Source organism: Pholis gunnellus (assembly GCF_910591455.1).
Source record: "Pholis gunnellus genome assembly, chromosome: 13".
Classification (NCBI taxonomy): domain Eukaryota; kingdom Metazoa; phylum Chordata; class Actinopteri; order Perciformes; family Pholidae; genus Pholis; species Pholis gunnellus.
In genome coordinates this window covers 3,859,876-3,880,917 of record NC_136540.1, presented here as the reverse complement: position 1 = coordinate 3,880,917, position 21,042 = coordinate 3,859,876, and the positions used below count along the sequence as shown (strand labels likewise).

The window sequence follows — 21,042 nt, the reverse complement described above, 5'->3', positions numbered from 1 at the left end:
CTAGACAGTCTGTGGGTTTTCCAGAGCTTCAACGGTTTAATACAGGAAACTCAAAAAGCATCTCGGATTAAAGAGCTGAACGCACTCAATATCATCCACAGGTTTTTATAGTCTTCATGGGGTCAATGGATCAAAAATAACTATTTAATAATACAATTATGCATTTTTATTTGACGTTTTGTATATTTGTAAATTCTTGAGTACATTTAGATATAAAATAACTGACTTTCACCACCACAATTATTTATCATTTTTATTTAATCTCACTTTCATGGAGCGCATTTCGTTGAGTGGATGTTGGTTTCTATGCTGAGAAGAAACTTCTCTTTATAAGTCGAGAACTTGTTTTTGAAAGGTTTTCTAAAGGAGGACTTTAAGACCTCCCGACCCTTTAAGAAGAAGGAATGCACTTCCCCTTTCAAAGGTCTTTGTGGCTGATCTTTGCTGCTGTAATCTTCGTCACTTTAGAATGGATTGTTTACTTGCTTCTCTACTTCACTAATAATATTCATGTTTTGCTTATGCCTCTTGAGAGGTTGCATTTAATTAATATCGTCTGTCCAAAGTATATTTGACATCGATTGGCTCCGAATGTGAGGAGATTGATTCCAGCTGAGGTAAAGTGGCACTATAGTTCCAGAGACTTTCCCTGATTGGCCACAGACGGCAGGTGACCGGGTATAAAAGGTTTTGGAAGGCAGACAACTGGATTGATGTGGTTTTCACTCAAGTATAATGGAACCGGGCCAGTGTTTTGTGTACCAGAAGGGTTATTTTCTCATTAATTGTCAAACCTTTAGGTTTTTCTGTTTTTCTGGCACCACCAACTATCCTCAAGTACAACACACCATTTGGCAGTACCTCCGTACTGTGTTAAACACAGACTTTATTTCAGATTTATAACCAGACACACATTGACTTCCAGACCGGGGAACAGGAAGTGACAAAATGCTGACTCATTTCTGGGTTTTAGGACTCATTCCTGCAGCTCTCTGTAATAATCTGAATTTCATTATATAATATCCATGCATTTTTTTATGTTTCTTAAATTTAAAACCTATATTTCCTTGTGTTGGACAATTTGTGGACTATGAAAACAAGATGTTTTTCTCTTATGACAATAAGATTAAATTATCTTTTATTATTCCCACAGCGGTATTTGCAGGATTACAGCAGCAGAGTGGACAAACCAACAAGGGACATAAGTAAGAAAAAACTAAATCAAAACAAGTATAATAAATAAGTGATCACACAGTAAAGGTATAATAAATAAGTAGAAAACACGAAAAAACCTAGAGATAAGAGTTCACTTTACCACTGGTAAAATGTTCTCTGACCTAAGCAAAAATAAGAGAATATAGGTGGAACCCATAAATCATTGGGTACTAACAAGATAAAACATATCATCATATATCATCCAGCATGTGATAAACACATAAAACTTGTTCCATGCGGTCGGGTGGCTGATATTGGATGTGCAGCACATACTGTGACAGTCGCTCATCACCTGCAGCTGCTGCCCGCTTGGCCTCTTTCCATTTAAAGAATTAATCTGTTGCACCTCTGGCCACACCCATCTCTGATGTCACCACAATAACCTTTAACAGCTGATGGAAAACACCACGAAATATTTTGGTTTTGTGGTCACGTTTAGCCCTGTTGCAGTTTGTGTGAACGTTTTATTGTGAAAAACATAACCTTTAACTACAAGGTTTCTGCATTTTTGGAACGGAGCTCTGAGCAACCCCACATGTCGTGTCTGATGAGAATTAGCTATCATGAGTAAGTGCTGTTTGGTTCTCTACTGTCATGTCAAAGTTCTGAACGCAGTGATCGTACTCTGGTTCCGCCCTGAGACCGTTTCCATGTGAACACCAGTATGGTTTGATTGCAGAACATAATCTGACCCAACGGCAGAACTTAAACCCAACGGCAGGACTTAAACCCAACAGCAGGACTTAAACCTAACAGCAGGACTTAAAACTAACAGCAGGACTTAAACCCAACAGCAGGACTTAAACCCAACGGCAGGACTTAAACCCAACAGCAGGACTTAAACCCAACAGCAGGACTTAAACCTAACAGCAGGACTTAAACCCAACAGCAGGGTTTAAACCCAACAGCAGGACTTAAACCCAACAGCAGGACTTAAACCCAACGGCAGGACTTAAACCCAACAGCAGGACGTAAACCCAACAGCAGGACTTAAACCTAACAGCAGGACGTAAACCCAACAGCAGGACTTAAACCTAACAGCAGGACTTAAACCCAACAGCAGGACTTAAACCTAACAGCAGGACTTAAACCCAACAGCAAGACTTAAACCCAACAGCAGGACTTAAACCTAACAGCAGGACTTAAAACCAACAGCAGGACTTAAACCCAACAGCGGGGTTTAAACCCAACGGCAGGACTTAAACCCAACAGCAGGACTTAAACCCAACGGCAGGACTTTGTGATGTATTTGTTGTGATGGACGCAGGTACACGACTTGGGCTTACGTTGAAGTTCGATGTTTACTTGAAGAGAACATTACAGAACGTACTAAATAAATTGCACAGAATTAGTCACATTTATAAAGTCGTTCTAGATGAACTGACGGAAAAGGAATTTTGGTCAAATTGAAAAAAAAGAAAAATGTATTACATTTCTTGAGGGTTTTGAAATAGAAAACAAACCAGAGGTATTACATTTCTGAGCCCTCACCACAGGGGTCCGTGTTCGAGTCCGACCCGCGGCCCTGTCCTCGCTAATAAAAGGCAAAGAAATAATAATAATAATAATAAGTGTCATGAGGCATAGCACTGTCATCCACATGTCCTAATAATCTAGTATGCAATACTAGATTATTACCTGACACAGAACACTATGTTTTCTCCTGCGGGACGAAAGAGGAGCCCCTGCTGGTTCAGGCCCGGGGGGGGTCGAGGCTGGAGCAGATCCCCGTGTCCCTTTTCACTGCAGCTGGCTGAGGATTTTACGGCCTAGAAGTGCGCAGGAATGTTCACGTCTTGGTTTTCTGTGGGACATAATGTTTTATTGGACCACGGACGCCAGTTCTTGTCTCTCCTTGTTTGGCAGCTACAAGTGTTTTGGTTACTCCCCTGGGGGAGACTCGGGTGGGAGGAAGCGGAAGAAAAGAGGAGAGAAAGTGATTCTAACAGACCAACAGGAGACCAAACAAGCAAAGTGACAGCAGCAGAAGACATCACAGCTTCAATAGCAAAGACAGGTAAGCAAAAAAAAAAAACATGGAGATACAAGTCCAGTAAGAGCTGGAATCTCTCTGGGTCAACAGCATTTAAAATTAAATCAGGAATTAGTACCTCAAAATGATAGCTATATATCTCAAAATAAGGATTAGTATCTCAAAATTATGACTTAGTAACTCAAAAGTCAAATTATTTCAAGGAAGTTTCTTATATTGCGATACTGAGTCATTGTTTTGAGATACTACGTCCGTATTTTTGACTAAGTTTCTCATTATTTTGGAAATGTTAAGTAAATATTTCAAGAAAGTTTGTCATTTTAATGACTGTCAAGATCTTTTTTTTTTTATTACGTTTTCATCTTTTTTTTCTGGCGTTATTTTTTTACAAAATTTTTTTTTTATTAATAAAATAGATAAACAAGTGTTTCAAAGCCTCTTTCACTCAGGATGTAAAAAGACTAAATTCCTTCTGTGATTCAGTATAATTGGCATGCTCCATGACTCAGTGCTGCACACACTAATGTGCAGTGTGGTTAACAGGCATAGTGCTCATTGTCAGAGCTTTGTGGGCCGTTGTTGGATTTCATCTAAGTGTATTTTAAGCCGTATCAGATGAACTGTGAAATTAGTGAATTAGATCATATCTCATTCAAGGAAGAAAACGAATGGCGCCAAAGCGTCAACAATCAGCATGGTAATTCCAGACAGTCAGTGAGTTTGTCCTACACGTTGGTGCAGAGAAAAACAATCTGTCCTTTTAGTAAATTCTGGTCTATTTAAAGTCAATTAGACCATAAAGCAGGGTTTGCTTTAGGGCAGAGCTACCTTGTGATTGACACAGCGTTGTCCAGTCGGGGGGTTGTCCGTGTTTTCGTCCAACAGCTTTAACCCATTCACAGTGTGTTTGATGGCCAAAGACCAAGATCTTGATGGCCAAAAACCAAGAATATGACACTAAAGACCAAGATGGTGATGGCTAAAGACCAAGATGTGATGGCTAAAGACCATGATGGCGACAGCCAAAGACCAAGGTGGCGACAGCCAAAGACCAAGATGGCGACAGCCAAAGACCAAGGTGGCGAGAGCTAAAGACCATGATGGCGAGAGCCAAATACCATGATGGCGAGAGCTAAAGACCAAGATGGCAATGACCAAAAAAGCAAGATGGCGACGGTCAAAATGCCAAACTGGAGGCTTCTAAACTCTAGTCCACAAACCGATGGGTGTTGTCACGGTGAATACGTCCACTTGTTATAAACAGTCTATGGTACTAACACACTCCAGACACATTAAGGCTTGGTGGCCGCCTATCAAGCTGCATGCAGAGAGAAACCTCCTGACAGTTGTTGGTGAGTAGTGAGTGCTGGAGGATCTTAATTAAGTGAGTCACAACTGTCCTACATGTTGTCAGCAGCAGTGAGTCGTCCTCAGAGCTGATTTACAGTCAATCGGGGACAGCTGAGCCGGGAGGCTCGGATCCATTCCTGCCCTGGAAGCTCTAACACTCCTTCACACTGTTGGCTATAAAAAGCAAAGACCCTCAGCTTTTACTGGCCAGTCAACCACAGCATGGAAATATTTCAATATACATGAAAGAGAAACCCCAAAAAATCCTTTGTGTTTTTTTAAAGGAACATTCTTAACTTTCTCCTGCTTGGAGAAGTGTGGACGAATGAGAATATAAAAATCTGCTGCATAGGTAGAAATGGCATAGCAACAGATGCAGGAGTGGAGGAGGAGGTGATGAAACGATGAATAACGTGAAGGGAGAAACCCCAACTGTGAATGGCATGTCTGCTATTTGTGGAAGAGGGAGAGAGAGAGGTTCTCATTGCATGAAGACAGAGGAGAAGCAAACTGTAAGCTTGTGGACATGTTGTCAAGATGTCAATCACCCTCTGGAAACCTGATTTACTGGAATTAAAAGACACAAGTTCAGAAGATATGGCTGACAGTATTCTTTGCATTTCTTATTGTCAGAGCAAAACCAAATAATGTGATTTTACAAACAAGTTTGTCTGTTTATACCACAGACTGTTAGTTTATGGAGTGTGGTTTTGAAGCCTCCAGATCGGAGATTTTGTCCGTCGCCATCTTGGTTTTCTGTCAACCAGTGAACAGGAAGTGACCACATTTGGACGACAGAGGAGTTACGTAGGTAGCCCCGCCCTTAAGCATACTCTGCTTTATGGTCTGTTTGACTCTAAATGGACCATCATTTACTAAATGAACATCATGCTCAATTGAAGAAGACTTGAAACTAGAGATTGAGACCATAAACTCATGTTTATAATGTTTACTGAGGTAATAAATCAAGAGAGAAGTAGAGTCATTTTCTCATAGACTTCTATACAACCAGAGGAGTCGCCCCCTGGTGGACACTAGAGAGAATGCAGCTTTAACACATGAAGCATCGGCTTCACTTTTCAAAAATGGGAATTTCCGCCTGGTTAATCCTGATGTATTCTCTCCCTCACTACCACAGAGCTCCATTACAAACACATCAGTGAACCATGATACTGCTTGTCCTTAATAGCCATGAACATTGTCACGCTAGTTTATTTTGAGCCGATCCCATACGCTGTCCTGCTGCCAGATACAAACTAACTAGATCACTATGTGCAGAAAATATTACCCCTAAAATATGCAGCATTCACTTCACAACTCCCAGCTGAAAAAGAAAATGCTCTCTGCACTCTGCCCCTTAAAAAATGAAACTATGAATTAGAGTTTTTAAAGTTTTACGTCTTCAGAAGGACACAATGGGTTTGGGGCTGAGTGCCGCAGCTGTTGCACATTTTAATGAAATTTCTAAATTAAACAATCAAATCAACTTGTATCAAAAAAGCAAACAAACACAATTAATTTTTTTCAAACTTAATCCATGAATGTTCTGCTGACATAATACTCCAAACATATATTTTCACTGTAGCTTATCCAATGAAAACCTAATTCCTCCCGAAGGAATCATTATAGTTTCATGTTCTTCTCTCCTCTGGAAGCCGACCTGCTGTCTCGGGACTCGTGACGAAGCCGTTTTTCCAAAGGCCAGGCAACGACAGAGACAGTTGTAGGTTGGAGTTATGTAACACTATGTGCTTAGGAAAACAGAGAACAGGACATTAGGAGGGGGGGAATCTTTGTCCCGGTGGAGATCAAGGGCTGTGGAGGACGGAGGGTTTAAATACCAGGCAGAGCACAGAGGAAGAGCTGTGAGCTCTGCAGAGACATTTAAATGTATTCTGGATCCAAATTAAACATTTCCAGCTTTACAAAGCAGAAAGAAGACTTTTTGACTTTTACTCTCAGGAACCATTGTTCTTCATTCAGGTGCAGCGGCAGATCTTAAGTAAGTTTTAATGCTCCTGTTAACTATTGTTAAGATATTCATGGTATGCATTTTCGTGTTTTGTCTTGTTAGCTACAGGTTTGGCAATAAAGGTCCGTCAGTCCAATTTAATCCAGAATTAAGTATCTCAATGATTACTGGATGGATGTCTGTGACATTTTGGTTCCCAGAGGATGAATCCCAATGACACCCCGACTTTTTATTTAGTTTAAAAATATCCACAAAGCTACTGCATAAAAAAAGGTAAAGGTTGTATGCTAGCGCTAAAGTTAATATTTAAAAACAGTTAGCATGAGCATTGATGATTTTTTTCTTTTAAAGCGAGCTGACAAAGCTATACTACGCGGAAGACCATCAGTCTGACAATTTCTTTTATCTCAGCTTGTGTTTCTTCTTCTTCTTCTTCTTCTTCTTCTTCTTCTTCTTCTTCTTCTTCTTCTTCTTCTTCTTCTTCTTCTTCAGCTATCAGCAGACCTCCAGAGGGGCCACATTGGGGTTTCAGAGCCCAGCGTGTGCAGCAGCGCTATGTGCAAGAAGGACAACGAATATGGGTCTTTGAAAGGTAACCTTCTGTTTCCACTTGTGTTTTGGTCATGGGTGACTTTTGGTATTCTTCAAACTGGACTCAATTGTCCCATGTTGTTGTATTCTTTTTGTCAACCTGATGAATGGGAACGATTTGGTTCGGTACTGATTTTCATCCATAATATTGGCAGAAACATACAATAACAATCTGTCAGTGGCAAAAAGAAGCAAACACTGATGTTGTAAAACACCGTTTTCCCCATTAGTCACTTATACACAAAAACATAACACCGGACCTTTAAAATGTAACATGTTTAGTGGAGCTCACACTGAGTCAGTAGGAGCATAAAGAACCTTCAGATGATGGCATGAGCAGAAAAAAAGTGTTTTCCTTCCAGAAGTGAGTGATTTATTGGAAATAATACACTGTTTCTGTGCATTAACTGTTACTCAAACCTGCTCATAATTATTCATCACAGAGACAACTTGGTTGAATTTTACAACAAGTAAGTATTCAGTGTTTTTATTGATAATTTAAGTTTCTTTAAAATGTGTCTGAATCATACACTTGTGATGCTGGTGCTCGTCGCTTCAGATCAAAGTGTTTATTACATTAACAGTAAATCGTCTTTCTGTCATTTGGTCTACTTGTAGACGCCGATGACCCAAAAACAGACGACCGCGCCGACAGAAAGACTGGAAGCTTCGAGCTCTGCGGCTCCTTAGAAACTAGTAACTCGGTGAGATTCTCTTCCTCGTGTTTTACCCTAAAAATATAAAAGATTTAACATTTCCCATTTAATCTGGAAATACGTGTTGTTTAGACACACTAAGTTTGTTAACGACGTAAGTGTTAAGCACTGAGTTTGTCAACGTAGTGCGATAGCTATGTGAAGACATTAACCACCAAAGACGGAGAATGAAACCTTAACAAAGTGACTTTTCAGATCTGTGTTCTATTAGTGAGAATACATTAACAAGAGGACCAATGTTTACTGACCAGATATAAACATGTATTTGGTGGAGAAACCTAGAATGTAACGTCACACCAGAGAGAAAGTCACTATGATCCAACAACGAAATCTATTTATATTTATATATTCCTGAACCTAACTAAGTATTTCATGATCTTTGTTGTTAACTTTGTAGAAAAATGCATGAAAAATGAGGATATGGTACAAACCGTTGTATGATACGGTTATTTTTGATGAATTCTGCTGTTCAAGGGTCAGTTGTGTTCTTGACACTCGTACGGTTTTACCTTCGGACAGAACTTTCATCACTATTCTTCTATTTCTTGGTGGTTTTGTGTGATTTAAGTTCAAACTGATCCCCGTTGGAATTAAGTGATTTTATGACTGATTTTAAATTGTCTTTCTCTTGTCTGTTTGTCACACACCTGCCTTCATCGCTTCGTCTTCCTCCGTTTGCGTCGTTTGTCAACACCAAACTCAGCCTGACGACAACTCGCTCCAGCTTCAATCGGCTTTTGATGGCGACAGCGCTGTCAATGCCGCTGATGATGATGATGATGATGGAGGAAAGAAGAGTCAGAAGGGAGAGAGCTGTGATGAGGATGAAGAGGGTCACCTGGTCTATCACGTCGGCCTCCTGATGAAAGGAAGATGTACTGAACACCAGTCTTTGTTTTTTTAAAGATGTTGATATTCAAACACTGGTTTTCTTGCAGTTTAACTGGTTGAAAACTATTTCACGAGAACAGAATCCGACGCCGTAAACAGTCAAAGAAAAAACACACAATTGAGACTCATACTCTTAATGACGTTGCAAAAAAAGCTCCTAAATCAGAAAATGCTACATTCAGAATAAAGAATAATTCTGAATGTCTGTTTCCACGACCCACACTTAGAATAACTGTGTCTCTGTCCTTTTCTCCAGATGAGGTGGTACTTACTTTGGGAGCGGGAGCCTTTGGAAAAGTGGTGGAGTGCATCGACAGAGACAAGTAAGCTTCTGAAGAGATTCTCTCATCCAAATCTGTCCAATCGTAGAACTTCTCTGGTCTCCATCCATCATGGAAACATCCTCATTTATTTTATTTAACAGTTTAATCGTCCCGTAAACTGAAAGACGTTAATGTACTGTGTGTTCATCAGAGACGAACGTGTCGCCGTGAAGATCGTGAGGAACATCGAGTGTTTCCGTGAAGTGGCGAAGTCTGAGATCTCCGTGCTGGAGGAGATCAACACGCTGGATGACAACAACAGATTGTGAGTGGATTCTTTAACTATTCATTTATTATTTCATTGCTTTGTCTGTTTGTATCTGTCGATTTCTACCAAATTTGGTAGACTTGGTATACAAAACCAACAAAAACTTGGTTTACAAAAAATATTTCAAATATGTCTATTAGTTTTATTTGTTACCCTATTCACCTGTAGTGTATTCCTTTAATCTTCACCTGAGGACTAAAGCTCGGCCTCTAATTAACGGACCCTGACTCTCTCTGCCCCCCCCAGTGCCTGTGTGAGGATGCTGGACTGGTTCGACCACGAGGGTCACATGTGCATCGTGTTCGAGCTGCTCGGCCTAAGCACCTTCGACTTCCAGCGCCTGAACGACTTCCTGCCATTCAGCGTGGAGCAGATCCGACACATGGCCTTCCAGCTCTTCAGAGCTGTCTGCTGTGAGTCCAGTGTGTGTGTGTGTGTGAGTGTGTGTGTGTGTGACCTCTGACCCCCTGACCTCAACCTTATCTGTGGCCGCGGTTTGAAAAGTCTTTTTTTTTCTTCAGAAGGTTTCTAACTGAGTAAAATGACCCAGAAGTATCTCAGTGTCTCCAAGATGTTTGAATTCTCTAAGGAAAGGTGCTTCAATGCTTCCTTTCCTATCTCCTTCAGCATAGGACACACAGGACCATCCTTTACTAAAGGAAAGGAGACAATGGAAACAAAACGATATGCCGTTCGTTTACAGTCATAAACCAAAGGATTCATGTTGATGAATATGAATAGACAGTAACAACCATTTCATTTTATATGTATTTATTCAAATCTAACATGAAACAAATAAGTAAAATAAAGCTAAACATTAAATAAAATGAACAGTAAATATAGCAAACTGTCAATAAACAAATTCTCGTTCTCAATAACAAGAAGCATCAGTTAAAAAACCAAACACACTGTGTGTGTGAGTGTGAGAGTGTTTCACTGAAGCTCTTTTATTGACTTGTTTCCTGTTCTTCTTCTGCGATGGTTTAATGGTACCAACTGAAGAAGAACACAGTTACAATGTGTGTGTGTGTGTGCGTGTGTGTGTGTGTGTGTGTGTGTGTGTGTGTGTGTGTGTGTGTGTGTGTGTTCCACAGTCCTGCATCGTAACCAGCTGACTCACACAGACCTGAAGCCGGAGAATATCCTGTTCGTCTGCTCCGACTACGACCTGGAGTTCAACCACGAGATGGTAAATGCATTTTTTAACAGCCCAAAAAATTAAAGAAATATATTCGCCAAGTAGTGAGGGATGTTCAGCAGTGAGTGTGTGTGTGTGTGTGTGTGTGTGTGTGTGTGTGTGTGTGTGTTAGAAGTGTGAGGAGAGGAAGCTGAGGAGTCTGGATGTGAAGGTGGTGGATTTTGGCACCGCCACATTCGACCACAAACACCACGAATCCCTGGTGTCAACACGCCACTACCGAGCTCCAGAAGTCATACTGGGTACATACACACACACACACACACACACACACACACACACACACACACACACACACACACACACATAATGACTAAATGGTCCGTGCTTCTGGTTTTAACTGAGTGTGTTTCAGATCTGGGCTGGAACCAGTCGTGTGATGTTTGGAGTTTGGGCTGCGTTCTCATGGAGTTTTACCTGGGACACTCACTCTTCCAGGTACCCCCCCCCCCCCCTACACACACACACACACACACACACACACACACACACACACAGGAACAGCTGTGAGTTTTTTCTATCCTGTGTGTTGTTTCAGACCCACGACAGTAAAGAACATCTGGCCATGATGGAGAGAATCCTGGGACCGATTCCCCTCCACCTGCTGAAACAGACCAGGTAACGTCCTCCTTGGACCCCCAAATCCTCCAGTTAGGCCAGTTAGGGTCTTGATCTGGTTCAGTCTCAGGGGGGCATCAAAGTACACGTGAGGAGGTCGGGGTGGATTCATGGTTTGGATCAAACATGAGACTTTCACCATGCTGGTCTCATCTAGCATGTAAATAAGTATTTCACCATCTTTTCCTAGAAAGCAGCATTACGTGCACAACGAAGGTCTCAATCGGGACGATCAGAGCTCGTCAGACGATTACATCAGGAAACACTGTCAACCTCTCAAGGTACACAAACCACAATCAGTCAATCAGCTGCAGCCGTAAAGTTAAGCAGCAGTGAACCAAAGAGTAACTTGTCTCGTTCGTCTCGCAGCAGCTCATGCAGAGGAAGAGCGAGGAGGAGAGGCAGCTGTTCGACCTGCTCGGCTGCATGTTGGAGTACGACGTCTACAGACGCATCACGCTGGAGGAGGCGCTGTGGCACCCGTTCTTCAGCCCGATGAGGGTGCAGAAACAGCGCAGCTAGCACACACACACATTCAACATATACCTCAGACTGTAATTTAAAGTGACTGTGAGGAACTTTTAACTGGTCCTGAACCAGTCTCAGTTTAGTCCTGATCCTCTATTAGACCTCCATCAGTAAAGAGACCATCAGAGAGAAGATGGTCTATTTCTATAGAGTTCTTCTTAATGCTCGTCATCTGTGCCACCGGGTCGGATTCTGGTGCAATCAGATGAGACCTAGATCCTCCAGCAGAGACCAGTCCACCGTGGACAGACCCAGGTCCAGCTTCACCTGCAGCCTTGGACCTGCGGTCGGAGCTCCGGAGGGAGGAGGAGAGCTCAGGTCCCGGCAGCAGCAGCATCTCCAGCGTCTCCTCCTCCTCCTCCACCGACACCACGCTGCTGGAGACCCAGGACGTATTGCTGGACCCGCTGGAGGGAAGGGAGGCACGGGAGAACCACAACCAGGACTGAGAGGGGCAGACTGTCAGACCCTGCTGCAGTAAAATGAGAGATTTTCTAAAGGGTCTGGTGCTCAGAGACACTACCACTTTAGTCCACAGGGGCCGCCAGAATCAACAGGAAATGAAAGTTCCTCGTAGCTTCAAGCGCTACAAAATACAAAACTGCTTTGGAGTTGATGAGTTGGATCATTTTCATTTCATTTCAGAGAGCATTCCTGTCTACTTGAAGTCATTTTTAAAAATCTCATCATGATCCAACAGTCCGCATGTTTTTTGTGAAAACGTTTAGAAGAATATTTCTGTGATCTCCTTCATTGATTCATTATTGTCAGCAAATATTTTGCATTTTGATGTGTCTTGATTCTGTTGTTCCACTGTATACTCCTGTTGATGGAGGTGAGTAGAGCAGCCAAACTTTTGATTAAATAAAAGTATTCTTACCCTGACGTGAAGTTTTAATAACTAAAAAATTTTACATTAAGTTTGTTCATATTTCTGTCGTTTGTGATAACATTGTTCTCACTGCATGGCACACATGATAAAAACAGCATCTTATAAAGATAGACTGTGTACAAGACGAGAAGAACCTGCACGTCTTGTAGGTACTGTGGGAGCCGGACACACAGACTTTGTGATGCTTTTGCCGCTTTTTTGTTGTTTTGCATCTCTTCGTAGTCGTTATGGATCATTTTACTTTTTGGTCTCTGTAATAATTGTGCGTCTCTTTGTGATCTTTTTGTGTTGTTTTTTGTCATTTTGTGTCTTCTTGTAATCAATCAGTGGGCTTCTTTTCATCATTTTGTTTCTCTTTGTAATTATTGTATCTCTCTTTGTAATGCTTTTGTGTCTCTTTGGAATCAAATTAGTGTTTTTTTTGTCATTTTGTGTCTCTTTGTTGTCATTTAGTAGTAATCTATCCATGTATCTATGGAACTGGGACTTGTACTGAGAAGACATAGAACAGAGTGTTCACGCATTATTCCAAGTTGATAGAGGCTCCTTTTAGGTGAATGCTGCTGAAACCACATATATATATATATACGTATGTATACACACCCTACCTTCATGCAGACACTCCAGTCTGCCGGTCTAAAGTAAACATGTGTAACTGCTTTGTTGAAACAGGCTGACATTTATCAAGATTCAAGCAGCCGAGGAAGTTTCCGTGACCAAATATTTATCCAGCTATGAAACAGTCTCGTCTGTTATCTCACAACCATCAGTTTAAAGCTCCTAAATCACATGGATGGAATAAAACAGTATAAAACAAAGCATGTCTGAGGGCCAAGGCATTCAGTTTACGTATCATTTGGTGGGTTCCAGCCTGTCTCGTGACCTTTGCTGCCTCAATTTACTACACAGAGGAGATAACAAACATTTAACGCCAAAATACAACGATTTATAAAGGAAATACGGGACTCGAATGCTTTAGTTTCTTTTTCTCTGGTGGTTAGTGTGGACATGTTTAACTGTCCTGTTAGTTTTTGTATCTGTGAACCATAGGTTTTATGTTGACGCTTCTGGAGATTGTCTCATTTCGTAACTAAGTGTTTTAGCGGAGCTGCTAAATAGGATGTATTTAATTGTAGATTTAGCTTTTTAAATTCTGAACAGTACAAAAAGCAGCCCAATCATAGCCTCGAACGACATAAAAGTATCCTAGTATTTAATTGTCATGCTCCCTGGAGAACACCAACAGCACCGTCACTGCAGACGAATAAATTCAACTTAAATCTTCCCTAATATTCTTTACCAAAAAAAGTACACACACCACACACCAAGGAGGAACTGATTCTGAAGCAAACTTTTAATTAAGACTTTAGTTTTTCTTTTTTCCATCCCTGTTTTTAACATCACAGTCAACTTTTTTGTTGGGTTTTCCGCACAGTGTCCTCTGCAAATCTCTGCATTCTCTGTACTGTCCATCAGGGGGCGACTATATGGTATATAGACCATAAACCACATACCCTGCTTTGTGGTCTGTTTGACTCTAAATGGACCATAATTTACTAAATGAACATCATGCTGTATTGAAGAAGACTTGAAACTAGAGATTGAGACCATAAACTTATGTTTACAATGTTTACTGAGGTAATAAATCAAGAGAGAAGTAGAGTCATTTTCTCATAGACTTCTATACAATCAGAGGAGTCGCCCCCTGATGGACATTAGAGAGAATGCAGCTTTAACACATGAAGCTTTGATTTCACTCTTCAGAACAGGAAGTATGCTGCCTGATTACTTCTGAAGTCATGGTGATAGATGATCTGTAAATTGGAGTTTACTTTTTTAGTTGTCGGATTGGGCTCAGGCCTCAAGGAATGGGTTTGAATCAGGTCAGACAACGACTAATACCATATTTTTGTTCCCACTGTTTCTCTGGTTTCCTTCACAAGCTGCTGGTGGCAGATAGTGGCACAGTGTGTTCCTTGTGGTTGCCGATAATCGGCCTCAACAGCGACGGGTTGAGGGTTTCTCCACCAGAAGCACCGGCTTGAGTCAGCACGGGTGGCTGCGAGTCAAACCTCCCTGGGACACCTGGTGGTCCGGCGGCCAGCGACCCGCCTGTAAAGCAGGAAAACATGGCCGCCAACTGCAGCCGCACCTCCTTTTGCCAGAAGGCGTACACCAGAGGGTTAATGAGGGAGTTGGACAGCCCCAACAGCCACAGATGATTCTCCAACACGCTGGTGAGTTTGCAGCTTTCACAGAAAACGTGCACTATGCACACCACAAAGAAGGGGCACCACAGGGCCAAGAAGCAGCCCACCAGCACCCCCACCGTCCTCAGGGCCTTGACATGGCTCCAGTAATGGCTCCTCAGCTGGTGCTGGTGCTGGTGCTGATGCTCGTAGTGTTGCTGGTTTTCCGTCCTGGAACCAGCTTGCCTGACTTGGCATATCTGCTTCTGGTGGCTGCAGGCGATCTTCAGGATGTCCAGGTAGATGTAAAGGAACACGGAGAGCACGGGGAAGAAGCAGGCGCTAAATAGCACGATCATGCCCACCTTGTGGATGACGGAGAAGAAGGCACAGAAGCCTTCGTACCCGTCCGCCTGCAGCTGCCGAACCATGACTGAGGAACAGAGGACATTGGTTATTTGGCATACGACACTCTAGAAAACCATCCTCAAAGTCCATCAACATGCTGATAAACCTCCAAACTCATGGATGTATTCCTCAAACTTGACCTTTTTTTTACATCAGTTGCAACACGCCGTGCTATTCTGTTCTTAACGCCAGCTTCCTTTACCATAACACATCAATAATCAAGAAGTTGTATGTTTTTCATACCCTTAAATGTATCCTCATTCAACGGTTCCTATGATATCTTGCGAATGAAGTTACTCCTCACAATTCATATGTTTTCCGATGAAAGTCCAACAACTTCTCAGTTAGGTTTTGGATGAGATCGTAAAATACTTAATTAGGTTTTGGAAAAGATTGTGGAATGCTTTGTTAGGTTTAGGCAACAAAACTACTTGGTTAACGTTAGTAAAAGATTGTGGTTTGGGTTAAAATAACTAAGGAAGTGGCTTAACTGAAGTACGCAACTTACGTGGCAGTTAAATTAACGTTGACTTCTTGTTTCACACACCTGCCCTGTGTGGGGTTTTGTAGTCTTTACACACATCATTTTTCACAGATATAGCTACAAACGCTGTATGAGAACCGCATTATATTTTTTCAGTCTCACCTGGCAAGAATCCCATCGTGAGGGAGCTGATCCACAGAGCTAGCATGGACCCGACCGCTATCCCCTTCCCAGACAGCTGGGAGTACCGCAGCGGCATCTTGATGGCCGCGTAGCGGTCGAGCGAGATCAGGAACATGGACATGATGGATGCCGTGCAGGGCGACGTCACGAAGGCCATCCGCATCAAACACCGGGCCTTGCCCTGAGCGGGCGGCGTGGCGTTGGTTGGCGGATCGGCGGCGCCGACGAGGATCCGCTGGTTCTGAGCAGCGTCATTGCCGTTGAAGTCCTCGGTGGCCAGGCCCGTGATGGCCACGCCCACCAGGGCGTCAGCCAGCGCCAAGTTGAGGACGAAGCACCAGCTCTGGCTTCTCTTTTTCAGGAGCAGCTTCAGCAGAGCGGCCGCCACCAGCAGGTTGGTGGAGATGATGAGGCAGGAGGCGATGCTCAAGATCACGCCCATCACCCGCGGTGACCCGTTGGGAATCATGGTAACAGTGGGCTCGGCACTCAAATATGACCAAAAAAAGGATTTTAAGGGGAAATCCACAGAGCTGACATTGCCTTTACAGCAGTTGCTGGCTCAAAAACTAAAATGTCAAAGAACTCCAAGAGGCTCCGACATGTGACAGCACTTCATCGGCTGAGGAGCGCCACGCCGGTGTGTGCAGTCACCGCGACATTGAAGAGTCCCGTTTTGTTGATCCAGTGTCGTGTAACGTTTCCATAGTGACTCACATCAAAAGTTTAAGGAAGATAATCTGTTGCTTAAACATCCATTCGATCCAACCGGTCTCACCCGAGTCCTTAGAATCCCGTTTAACAAATGGAAAAAAGGACAGAAACACTCACAGCATTATCAGCAGGTCTCGCCTGTCTCCTCCCCTCTATCACACACACACACACACACACACACACATACACACACACACTCTGTCTATAGACACACACACACACACACACACATGCAAACCCTTCCGCTGCTCATCAGTTGCTGCTGGATTGACCCTTGTCCCAGCTCCCAGCAAGAAAATCTCTATTTTTAAACATCTACTTATCATTTTTAACCAAGAATAAACATTTTTTTAAACAAAATCTTGGTTGGTGCTTATGCGCCGTGAAGTACCAAACCTGACATAACGGAACATAACTTTGTTTAACATGTTTCCATGAACATAAATAAATTAAAGACAGATAGGACGAGATATTAATTAATCAAGCATAATCATCTATGATGGAATTTGCTGCCGCATAACTAATAGATATCACAATGACATTTTGCCAGATGATTATTTTTTAAGACAATAATTGTTTGTTTTGCAAATTTTCTAAATATGCAAATTAGGCATCATTTCATCAGTATACGTGTGCACATTTGCATAAATCTCCAGACCAGAAATGTGAACATTGAATAAATCCAGGTTCAAAATTCTTGTTTCATTTTGTTCACATATTAGAGTCAAAGGTTTTTACAAAAGGAATTTATGATATTATGTCACAAAATACTGTCAACAGCCTTTGAAAAATCTATGTTCTCCATGTTTTTAGTAATAACATGTAGTATAAATGAGTCTGTGAGTGATGTGTGAACAAACCCCTCTGTGTTAACCTTCAGAACATAGGGAGGAATGAAAGTGTAACGTTTGGTGTGTGTAAGAGCTGCTGAAGTGGAGATTTCTGTCTGAGAACAAACTCATTTAGAGAAAACGTCCTTTAAAGAGATGTTTAGTTCAACTACAGACATTTAGAGACTCTACAGGTGAAGAGGGTCAAAACATGAACTCATAGATATCACCATGAAGCTTCACCACTTCATTACTGACGCAAATAGACAAAGTAGTAAAATAAATCTTTCCACTAGTCTAGAAGAAGATGTGATGAAAGCAAATTTGATCTGTGGATGAAAAATGTTGTTTTAGTGCTCTATGTGCTGTATTGATTAGAGATAGTGTTAATAAAATACCAGGAAGTTTACTAAAAATCCATTCGCTGACATGAAACACAAACAGTGTGTGTGTGTGTGTGTGTGTGTGTGTGTGTGTGTGTGTGCGTGCGTGCGTGCGTGCGTGCGTGCGTGCGTGCGTGCGTGCGTGCGTGCCTGCTTGCTGGCTGCCGTCCTGCTCTGGCCCCACAGCCCTCAGGAGAGACATCTGGCCTGATGGGACCATTTTCCACTAAGATTCACACACAAATAGATGTGGTTAATGATGCTTTCTCATTAGCTGCAAACACTCAGAGCATCACCTGGCATCACAACTGCTTCAGTGAGTAGCAGCTACAGTCTGTAAGATGGAGAGACCCAGATCCTCCAGCAGAGACCGGTCCACCGTGGACAGACCCAGATCCGGAGCTCCGGAGGAGGAGAGCTCAGCTCCCGGCAGTAGCGTCTCCTCCTCCTCCTCCTCCTTCAGGAGCAGAGCTTCTCCTCTCTGGGAGTCAACACCGACACCACGCTGCTGGAGACCCAGGACATATTGCTGGACCTGCTGGAGGGAAGGGAGACAACGGGAGAACCAGAACCAGGTCTGAGAGGGGCAGACTGTCAGGTTTTCTAAAGAGAGTCTGGTGCTCAGAAACACTACCACTTTGGTCCACAGGGACCAACAGAATCACCACCAAATTTAAGTTCCTCATAGTGACTTTAATGATGTCAAATCCTCAGACTTTTCATCACTTTTCATCACTTTTCATCTAAAGCCCATCATCAGATCACAATTTCACTTTCTTCAATACTTTTGTTTAGTGCTAATTAGCATGCTAACATATGCTGAACCTGGGAAACAGAATCATTGTATCCAGATCAGACTTGTCACTTGATTTATCACCTTAGTAAATATTGTAAACATGAGTTTATGACGTCCATCTCTAGTTTGATTTTTTCTTTGTGGGTCCTGTTAGACTTTGAAAATGTGCATTTGTCATTAAATCAGACGCTGATTCTACGATTCGAGAGTTAAACCGGACCCACCTCAAACCTCGACACAACAGTCTCAGCCAGCAGCAGTTCAACGTAAGTCCACCACCTGAGAGGAAAGATTCTCTTTTTTAATACCCCCCCTCTCCTCCCTCTTCCCTCCCAACAAACCAAAATAGCTCCAACAGACACACAATGTAGGAATGTTATTCACCCCTGCTAGACCTTTCAGGACCTTTCAAAACAACGCATGGGTCAGCAGTAATTGTGCCCGGTGCCCAGCAGCACCCAGTGGTTCCTGTTTACACCTCTGCCAACACCATCCTCCAAACTGCTCCCACGGATTCTTGTAACTCCACCTGGGATCTGTGTCCAAGAAGACGGGGGCGTGTGTTTTATTTCATCCAAAGAGAGGAGGTTTTTCTTTTCCAGTTTTGGAAGATCAGTCTGTCAGGAAAGAGTTCTTCTCTACAGGATTGTTAAGGTGATGATGATGATGATGATGATGATGATGATGATGATGATAATGATGTTATGTGAGTGAAGTTTTCAGAGTGGTTTGTGGCCTTCGGGAGGAGCTGGGGCTTTTAACTGACGTTTTGAAGCCTCGAGTTCGGCAATTTTGTGCTCGCCATCTTGGATTATGTCCGTCGCCATCTTGGCTTTTTTGCAACTGATGAACAGGAAGTGACCATATTTGGAATGAGAAGGAGTGACGTAGAGACGTCGTATACGTCTCTGGTAGAGACCTGTCTACACAGTGATTGACAGGTCTTTAGCACTGTGTTCCAGTCTGGGAGTTGTCTGCTGTTTTTGTTTGTTTTTGTCTTGCAACTTTAACTATTTCACAGTGTGTTTTCAGTTCATGAAAGTTAACTGTAGCATTTTGGTCGCCTAAAAAACTCCTTATTCAGCGTTTCGGCACTTAGTTCCGCCCTCTCGTGTCACTTCTGGTTCCAAAAAAAACGAGATCGCGATGGGCAAAATGTCAAACTTGAGGCTACAAAACTTTAGTTCACAAACTAATGGGTGATATCACGGTGACTACGTCCACTTCCTATATACAGTCCCAAAATCTTGGAGTAACATGCCAGACTTTCAAAATAAGAGCCCAAGAAAGAGTGTTGTTTCTCTCTGCTTTGTGTAGCGTACGTTGTCTGTATACTTTTCCTGTTCATATTCTGCTGCTGACAATGTGTGAGTGGTTGCATTTGTGTTTCTATCAGACCGAAGATGTCCTTAAAGCGACGGCTGCTGTCCATGTTGTTGTGCTGTGTTTACTGCGTGGCTTCGCTCTTCTGCCTCAATCCAAACCGCAGCAACTGCTTCTCCAACGGAGCTCGGTGAGTCTGTGAGTTCAACATTCACAAACGTTTTGTTACAGAAAACCAGAGTTTTTGTGTGTAGACATTAATACATTAACACACAATTGTTCGTATGCTGTCCCCTGATGCGCTATTAAAAGTTGTACGACAGTGAATGTTCACCTTGGAGCCTTTCAGAGGGTTCTACCTAGAACCCAACATTATGGGTTGTACCTAGAACCATCTGTGAAAAGTTCCACCCAGAATCCTTCTATAGTTTACTGGCTCTATCCAAAACCTTAAGACCTTCTAGTGTTGCTAACAAGAACCCACCCGGGGGGTTCTATCAAGAACCCATTTGTATTTCAAGGGTTTGCTCTGGAACACAATTGTATTTAAAGGGTTTTCTCTAGAAGTTACCCAGAGAGTTCTACCCAGAACCCTTTTATATTTCAAGGGTTTCTTCTAGAATCCAACCAGGGAGCTCTATCGAGAACCATTTTATATTTCAAAGGTTTCCCCTAGAACCCCACGACGTTGAAGGTGTTTCCTTTTAACACGCATGCTTTCAACAATCTTTGAAAAACTTTCTTCCAAAAAGGGTCCTTTGTTTGAAAATGTTTTTTTTACAAATGGTTTACACATGTTCTTTGTAAGACTATGGGTCCCATTAAGAACCTTTTATCATCCAAACAACTTTTTATTCAAAAAGGAGTTCTGCAGAAGTCAAGGGTCCTGGGTAGAACCTCAAACCTTCAGGAAGAACCCGTCTTACTTCTAAGAGCATATATGTCTGGGGCTTTTATGGTGAAAATGAAGAACCAAAGGAGTGAATCTGAATCGTGCGCTGCCTTTGTCATGGTTGAAAGGAGTAATAAAGTTTGCCATCTTGGTTTCGGACTATGAAGCCTCCATGTTGTCTGTTTTTGGTTGATGCCTTTATTAGCAGTGCAAAAGCTCAGAAACTGTGACCTCACGCCTCTGTTCATTTCTCACTCTTCTTCTTAATTTCCATCAGGAATCTGG

The 21,042-nt window shown here is 42.4% G+C and overlaps 2 protein-coding genes across 2 annotated transcripts; one reads left to right on the top strand and one right to left on the bottom strand.

Annotated features, from left to right (window-relative positions):
- Positions 1-4,177: 4,177 nt before the first annotated feature.
- On the top strand, positions 4,178-11,657 carry LOC306705159 (dual specificity protein kinase CLK4-like; the record flags this gene model as incomplete). Its single annotated transcript, XM_079171861.1, has 12 exons — positions 4,178-4,286; positions 7,740-7,825; positions 8,541-8,712; positions 8,985-9,051; positions 9,203-9,316; positions 9,566-9,732; positions 10,414-10,508; positions 10,630-10,759; positions 10,873-10,955; positions 11,056-11,135; positions 11,326-11,416; positions 11,505-11,657. 12 exons carry the CDS (start codon positions 4,178-4,180, stop codon positions 11,655-11,657), a joined length of 1,347 nt encoding a protein of 448 aa, XP_079027987.1.
- Positions 11,658-14,491: 2,834 nt separating this feature from the next.
- On the bottom strand, positions 14,492-16,261 carry gpr119 (G protein-coupled receptor 119; the record flags this gene model as incomplete). The annotated part of the gene is made up of 2 exons (XM_079171860.1): positions 14,492-15,177; positions 15,799-16,261. 2 exons carry the CDS (start codon positions 16,259-16,261, stop codon positions 14,492-14,494), a joined length of 1,149 nt encoding a protein of 382 aa, XP_079027986.1.
- Positions 16,262-21,042: the final 4,781 nt, after the last annotated feature.